This window comes from Vulpes vulpes, chromosome 15, assembly GCF_048418805.1.
Source record: "Vulpes vulpes isolate BD-2025 chromosome 15, VulVul3, whole genome shotgun sequence".
Taxonomy (NCBI): Eukaryota; Metazoa; Chordata; class Mammalia; order Carnivora; family Canidae; genus Vulpes; species Vulpes vulpes.
The window spans coordinates 10,503,172-10,511,558 of NC_132794.1; the positions used below are offsets into that span (position 1 = coordinate 10,503,172).

The window sequence follows — 8,387 nt, forward strand, 5'->3', positions numbered from 1 at the left end:
CACCCCAGCCCTAGGCAACTGCTAATCTACTGTCTTTTTTTTTTTTTTTTTGAGATTTTATTTACTTATTCATGAGAGACACAGAGAGAGAGGCAGAGACACAGGCAGAGGGAGAAGCAGGCTCCATGCAGGGAGCCCGATGTGGGACTCGATCCCGGGACCTCAGGATCACGCCCTGGGCCAAAGGCAGGTGCTAAACCACTGAGCTACCTAGGGATCCCTACTGTCTGTCTTTAGAGTTTTTTCTATTCTGGACTTTTCATATACATGGACCCCTACAATATACTGTCCTCTGTGACTGCCTTCTTTCACTTGGCTTAATGTTTTCAAGGTCCATCCATGTTGTAGTGCGTGTCAGAACACCATTTCTTTTTACTGTCAAATAATAGTCCATTATAGGGATCAACTGCATCTTATTTCCCCCTTCACCAGTCAGTGGACGTGTGGTCTATTTCCACTTTTTAGCTATTACAAATAATGCTACTGTGAATGAATATCCATATGGAAGGTTTTGTCCAGGCGTCTGTGGCCATTTCTCCTAGATATATGCCTAGGAGTGGAATGGCTGGATCATATGGCAAATTTGATAATTTACTTATCTAGTCCCCTATTGATGGAAATTTGATCAAATGACTTCTCAAAAGATTTTATTTATTTGAGAGAGAGTGTTGAGTGCAAGCAAAGGGAGGAAGCGGCGGGGGGGGGGGGGCGGGAGGTGGGGCAGACAAGCAGACTCCACACTGAGCTCAGGCTCACGGGGCTTGATCTCACAGCCCCAAGATCATGACCTGAGCCGAAATCAAGAGTTGGACACTCAACCGATTGCGCCACCCAGGCACCCCTTAAATCACTTCTTAAAAGCCAAAAAACCTTATAAGTTTGGCAGGTGCTGGTCTTCTTGGTGAGGATTCAGGAGCGGGGCTGGGAACAATGGGTGCACAGAACCTGCCAAAGCTCCCTGCTTTTCTTTTCTCCCAGACTCTTATTCTTCTAGCACTTTCTGGTTAAATATGCTTAGATTGCAGTGTGGGCTGTGACTCAGGAGTGTGGGAAAAGGAAGCAACACTCTGCACAGCCTGGCCTACCGGCCCACTGCCTACTGATCCCTGAGGGGGAGCCCAGGCCCCTCAGCTATGTCCGCGCCTGTGCCTTCCTGTCTGGGTTTCCTCATCCAGGAGACAGTCCAAGAGGAAGCCAGTGACTCCTGACCATGGAGTTTCCTGACCCTGTAACAACAGGCCTCTGCCACACCTGACCATCTCCCACTCCTACGACAGGTGCAGAACAGGGGAATTCAGGAACCATCCAGGCTATAAGCTCGTGAGCAGCCTCACAGGGAGCCTCTCACCACTGCAGGCCTGGATGGGACCAGGGGCAGTTGGAGACTCCTTGGTACCAGCATGTTTTTTAACCTTCTTTTGCTTTAGGCCTCCTCAACAAGCTTCAGCCAGGAGGTGCTTTGTATTCTGAGCCAACAGTAGACAGGTCGATTTCGATCCCCTGATTAAGGAGAGAAAAATCGTCCAAACTCTTCTCGGCTGTTTCTTTTTGGTACAGCCCTAAAATTCTCTGGGTATCGTGTTACTCCCTGCTCTGCTCACAAACCTCAGGGCAGCCCCACGTCAGTAGGACTGTGATCACTTGCGGGGAAGACTTCTCATTCCATCTTCTCTGGCCACGGCAGCTGCTTAAACTTGCCTCCCTCAAGAGTCGAGGAAGAGACCGCCTCATGGAACGTGAGTACTCTTCTTCAATACAAGGACGAGCTGTTCTAGAATGACTGCTGTATTTCACATCAGTAAATTATAAGTGCAAAATGGCACAGATGAAAAGGTGTCTCTTTCTGCAAGATGTGTTTGTCCATTAAGATATGACCAACCTATTTTTTTAGAAAAAGAAAAGTGAAGAACAATGTGCTGCAATAATTAATATAGTGAATTTCTTTCCTGTGGATATGGACTATTTTAAAACTTATTTAATGTCTTGTAGTTCTTGGTTGGGCATATTTTATATGTATTTGAGCATATCACATCATTCTATAACAACTCACAGAAAAGTTCAGAGTTCTCAGTGTGTTCTCTTGCTGTAATTGAGACTTCTGACTTTCTTATCGGGTTGACTTTTAAAAAGAAAGCAATGATGACAATTTTCCCCTTTCTATACTTTAAGTTCTCAAACCCTTTCACCAACAGTGGTATAAAATTCCTCGTTGTTGTATCATTTGTTATGAGTGACCAATTTTGTATAATTAAATCTGTTCATTTGGGCTTTGTCACATGTGGTTTGTAGATTTATTTTTAAACCCTTCATCTAAAAGTAATAAGATCATTCACTTATTCTGACAATTAACTATAACAAAAGATACCAGCCTCTCTGAATCTTGCCGTTAGCAAAATGAATTAGCAACAAACAAATATCAAATAGATGGCATTTGGGGAGCAGCTTTGGTCTACCCGGCAGGCTGTGGGATATATTCTATGACACATCTGAAAACATCTGTGCTCACACAGGGCAAGAATTGGGGATTTGAGCCAGTAAAGTTCAATTGGAAAAATGTCTCACAGTTTTATGTACTACTTCTGTGCCTTTCATTTCATGGCCACTGGCTCTCCTAGGAGAGAAAACAGTTTTGAATTAAACAGCAATTAAGATTTTAATCTTCTGGTCTTGGAAGGGCACACAGTGTCATTCCCCAGGGGCACTTCACCAAGGAGGCCAGAAAAGTGCCCACTTGTACCCTTTCCTTTTTTAGATTAACTCCTTTTTGAAGGTAACTATACATGGTACAAAATGTACAAAAGGGGACTGGTGAAAAGTACATCTCATCCCTCAATTCTCTTCCCCAAGGGCAATTTCTTGTGTATTCTCTCAGAGATACTTTATACATATATGAGCTTCAAGCAAATGCCATATCCTCCCTCCTTTTAGGCATCTGATTGCATATTATATCATGGTTAGTCTTAGTTTTTCATATACTAATATTTAGTATGCCCCCCAAACCCCTTTTTATGTATATGTTGTTAGACTCCTGACCATTCAACAGAGAGAGCCCCCTTTAGGCAGTCCCACATTTCCCCCACATTTCCCACTGATATGAGGACCACACTGTCATTGGCTTGGCCAGGCAGCCCTCAGCCCAGGATGCTGGGTCTCATCTGGATCTCTCTGTTTCTCAGTGATCAAGTGGACTCCTCAGGGAGCCCCCAACCAGACCCAGGCCAGCACTGGCCTAGGCTACCTGCTGAGGGACCACATGGAAGGGAGGAGCAGCACCAACTCCACCAGGGCCCTGAAACTTCCAGATGGGACCAGCGCTGCCTGGTACATCCTCACCATCATTGGCATCTACGGAGTGATTTTCCTCTTCCGTTTAGCCAGCAACATCCTCAGAAAGAATGATAAATCCCTGGAAGATATTTACTATTCAAATTTGACCTCTGAACTCAAAAAGAAAGGTCTCCAAAGCAAAGTGTCCAAATGCTCTGCGCTGACGTTTAGCAACAGACCTGTCCTGCAGCCCAACCAGGCCAGCCTGGGGCCAACATTTAAAAACAGTGAATGCCAAACTGAAATCCAAGGGATCCCTTGAAAGTTCAAGGCAAGCCGACCTCTACAGAAGAGGCCCAACCTTCATACAAGGGGAAGCAGCTTTGAGTTTACCTGGAACCTTGAGAGAAGAGTCAGATCCTTGAGTGGGCTGGAAGAGCATCACTGGGCACTTAGGCCAATGGGAGTGTGACTGAAGGCCAGCATCCCATCCTGTTTCCTTCTCAGGCTTTGTGGCACTTTGAGACAGGACAGCAGGGGCAGCAGCTTCCAGTCATATCCTTCACTGGAAAAGGTTATGTTCCAGGGAAGGACATGGAGCATTGAGTGTTCTCAGAGAATCTAGGAGATTCTGGAGGGGTATACACGAAAGTAGCCTCTTGTCATGGAAAGAAGACTGAATTTGGAGTCAAGCGCCCCGGATTAAAGTTCAACTTCCAGAGGATGACATCAACTTTGAGTGACTTGTGGCTCTCACCTGGAATGCATGGCAGGGGGACATATGGCTTCAAAGAGCTATTCATTCTAGAGGTTCTCACTTAGAGCCAAGGTTGTTAACAGCAGAAGTCACTCAGAAGTTCTTCATTTTTATTGAAGGTATGGGGTCCATTGAAAAAAAAGTATTAATTTAGGAGTCAGAGGAATCCAACACTAGTCAAGGACACTTAGGTATCCTTGAACTCAACACCTCACCTCTCTGGACCTTAGTTTCCACACAGATAAAATGAGAATGATGATGTCTGGTCTGTCAAACTACAAAGTAGATAAGAGCTAATAAGATCATACATATGAAGATATTTTTCAAAGTAGAGTAAAAATGTAAAATATAAACCCTGTGCTCATAGTGGTGTGGTGGTTGATGCTATGGGGGTATTGGTGTTAGTGATGATGGTAGTGATGTCATTGGTAATAGCTGATGTTGATGATGGTGTCGGTGGTAGTATTGATGGTGGGGTTGATGGTTGATGTTGATGATGGTCATGTTGGTGGTGGTTGATATTAAGGGTGATGGTGGTGGTAGTGGTGGTTGATATTGATGATAGTGGTGGTGGTTGATGGCTGATGTTTACTCAAATGTTTTATAAATATCTGTTACTTATATATTTGTCTCTGCCTAAAAAGAACTAAGACCTTGCCTAGATGAATAATTAATTTAGAGAGATGGTGATTAGCTGAACTTCTGCAGGCTTTCAGCAGGCAAAGTGATAAATTATTTGTTGTACCAACTTCTATGAAGTTTATTCAGGTCCGTTTTTGGAGACATTCCTTGGATCACAAATGAAAAAAAGTGTTTTTTTTTTCCCCCTGTCTCCAGATAGTGGTCTGCAACCAGCCCCACATTTCATAAAAGTCAGAATTAAACCTCAAGCTTTTGTTTATAGAGGGTGAGGTCAACTTCCAAGTATTATTCTTTTTTTTTTCCTTTTTTAAAAAAATATTTTCCACAGATGTTAGAAATGTTGGCTTGTTTCTATAGTTAGGGCTAGGCATCATCCATATGTTTGAGATGCTTATAAGGCAGGATAAAAGAGAAGGAAATATAGACAAATGTAATCCATAGCAAATAGGAACATGGAGTGTATTACAATGGGAGTGAAAGGTCAGAACTTAAGTGAATTTGAAGATTCAGTAGTCTCCTGTTAGCTGCTTCCCCAGCATGAATTTCCTTCTTCCTTAACCCAACCACCCCTAATTTGCATTTGGAGATCCATATGGCACTAAGGAAGCTGAAACTACTCCCAGTTCAAGGGCTGAAATAAGAGAGCCACATCAATCTAATCAGCACAATCCATTTCCTGGCTTCACTGATTGGGTCCAAGAAGGACTCATGACCTAAGTGAGCTGATCTTCAGAATGATTGGAAAGATTTTAAAGGGAGATTCTGGGGCATAAAAGTTCTGTCTTGTGCAGGATTGTGTTAAATGCAGATCTGAGCCTATAATTGCTGGAGCCCTTTTGCCAATGTTAGAAAAGCCAGTTTGAGGGCAAAATCCAGCCTGGAGAGGAGAACTGAGAATATCACAGAGACTAGAGTCCCAATCAAACTGTGCTTGAAGGGAAACCTGGGTGGCTCAGTGGTTGAGCTTCTGCCTTGAGCTCAGGTCATGATCCTAGGGTCCTGGGATCAAATCCCACATCAGGCTCCCCATAGGGAACCTGCTTCTCCCTCTGCCTCTGTCTCTGGGTCTCTCATGATTAAATAAAATCTTAAAAAAAAAAAAAACTGTGCCTGAAGCTTTAATTTGCTACAGGACTGTTTAGTTTGTGAGCCAATAAATCTCCTTTATTAAACTTTCTGACCCCCCTCAACCAAAAATATCCTGTATGATACTGCTGGATAAATAATTTCCTGAAGGAAGTGAGCCTTGAAGTAGAATTTGAAAAGAGGAGCAATGTGATGTGGTAAATTAGGATCCTTTCCTTCATCAAGGTTTTTTCTATTTCTAGGATTTTGGGGTTTCAGGGAAAAGATAGATTTGGTATGTTTCTAATGCCAGTTCAATGATCACTTGTATAATTTCACATTGCTTGGCCTCTCAAGGAGCATTCAATGAGATCCTGTTCCATTTAATCCCCAACCCTTGACTCTGTTAGTAAACCACCATGGAAATCCCAAGAAGGGCTTGCCATGTTAGACACGTGGTCAGGGACAGGCTTTTACAGTATTTCCTAAGGAACAAAGCCACCATCTTCCCATTGACACTCAGATGCAGTTAGTTACATGAGATCCAAGGATATTTTCCCAGGCCACCTGTTTCTTGATACAAATTCACCTGTTTTCTGGGGAGCTGGTCTAAGAGTTTGCATGGAAGATGTGTTCCTGGATGGAGACTACATTCTCCATTTTAAGCAAGACTGGTGAGACACAAGTACTATGAATATTTTATGCAAAATCCTTTAAATCTAAAATGCTCAGGCTCAGAATAATCCACTACTATCTTGGCAAACCCCACATAGCTGGACCAGTGGGAAAGGTACCAGCACCACAGTGTGGGTGTTTAGTTCAGCACTGTGGGTGTTCAGTTCAGCAAGTGAGCTTTGCGCATTCCACCAACCCTGGTGGAAGCAGGAACAGAGAAAGCTGATTCTCAACATTTCAGACACTTTTTCTTTTTTTGTCCCTATAGTAAGTTACCCCCAAGATTAGAGGATCAGGTCAATTGAAGGCCTACCTCTGCCATTGAGATTCTTTAAAATCAATGCAGAATGGATCTGGTTAACAGTTTCCAGGAATGGCTTCTCTGGGGATTTGTGGCTGAAGGTACCATGATTTCTACCAAATCAAATCCAAATTACCAGAGTTTTCCTGGGTGTTTGGAACACTTCTATTCTAAATGAAATTCTAATCAGCTCAGCTGCATTTTCATTTGTCTGGTGTGATGTATTATCAGAACATTTTATTTTATTTTGTTTATTTTCTTAAGGATTTTTATTTATTTATTCATGAGAGACGCACAGAAAGAGGCAGAGACATAGGCAGAGGGAGAAGCAGGCTCCCTGTGGGATGTGGGACTCGATCCCAAGACCCCAGGATCACTACCTGAGCCAAAGATAGACGTTCAACCACTGAGCCACCCAGTGCCCCTATTTTGTTTATTTTTTAAAGATTGATTGATTGATTTGAGAGAGAGAGTAGGGGGTGGGGCAGAGGAAGAGGGGAAAAAGAATCCCAAGCAGATTCCACCCTGAGTGCAGAGCCCGACTCCAAGCTCAATCCCAAGACACAGAGATCATGACCTGAGGTGAAACCAAGAGTAAGATGCTTAACTGATACACCACCCAGGTGCCCCATCACAACATTCTAAAAAAGGATTTAAAAAAATTAAAGACTAAACATTTGTTAGTATTTACCCAGCTCTTCCTAGAGTGGCCGGTGGCTCTGACTCTCACAACTGATTCTGATTGTCAAGATTTCCACTGGAGCAGAAGAATGTCAACTCAGCCTTCAATTAAAGTTCAAGTTCTTCTCTTGGCAATGATAGAAACCGACTCTAGGTAACTCATGACCCCCTACCCCCCAAAAAGAAGATTTCTGGGAAGGCAACTGTGGTAGCTCCCAGAATCAAAAGAACAGCAGCTTATCCAGGGCTTGGGAAGGAGAGACGCTAGTTGGCCCAAAGCCTTCACACAGAGGCCCCAACTGGAGAACCATATCTCTAGGGTCCTCCCGGATGATGGCTCATCTTCCATGCTGCCTCTCTGTGCCTCTGCTCAAATATCAAATGTCAGAAGACAGTATTGCTTTGGATCAGGTACAACAGGTGCCTACCCCTTGGACTAGTCGCTGAGGGTGGGCCCAAGGAATAGAGAACTCTGATTGGCTGAGGCTGAGTCATGTGCTCCCTTCTGTGGCGCAGAAGTCTATAGAGAAAATGTCAATAAGAAGACTGTTGCCAGGTATTACCTTCTGTGAAGCCTTCTTGACCCCTAAGGCAGAATTAGTGGTCCTCCAGGGTGGCTGTAACACTTTGTAAATGCTTGGATGAATTGAAGAGGAAATTTTTATTTAACAAAATCTCTCCAAAGATGGGAACTGGACTTATTGGCCAAGTGTTTGGTACAGGAAGTGAGACCCGATGAGATCATAAGCATGGGTAGAGCCATTCTGTAGGAGACCAAGAGAAGAATTTGCCTCTCAGGGGAAAGGAAAAAGAAAAAGAGGGAAGAGTAGGTTAGGGACCTAGCAGGACAGCAGAACACATTAAGAAAATGTCTTTGCAATGACTTGCCCACCACCCAAGAAGGGCAATGATAATAATATGGACAGGAATAATTTTGACATTACCAATTCCTTGCAAAACACACAATAAATATTTGCTGAATGAACGAAGGATGCCTAC

General features: G+C 43.5%; 1 protein-coding gene across 1 annotated transcript; it reads left to right on the forward strand.

The window, feature by feature from the left end:
- The first annotated feature begins 1,382 nt into the window (after positions 1-1,382).
- On the forward strand, positions 1,383-4,377 carry SMIM34 (small integral membrane protein 34). The gene is made up of 2 exons (XM_072739484.1): positions 1,383-1,736; positions 3,177-4,377. Exons 1-2 carry the CDS (start codon positions 1,730-1,732, stop codon positions 3,587-3,589), a joined length of 420 nt encoding a protein of 139 aa, XP_072595585.1. The 5' UTR covers positions 1,383-1,729; the 3' UTR covers positions 3,590-4,377.
- Positions 4,378-8,387: the final 4,010 nt, after the last annotated feature.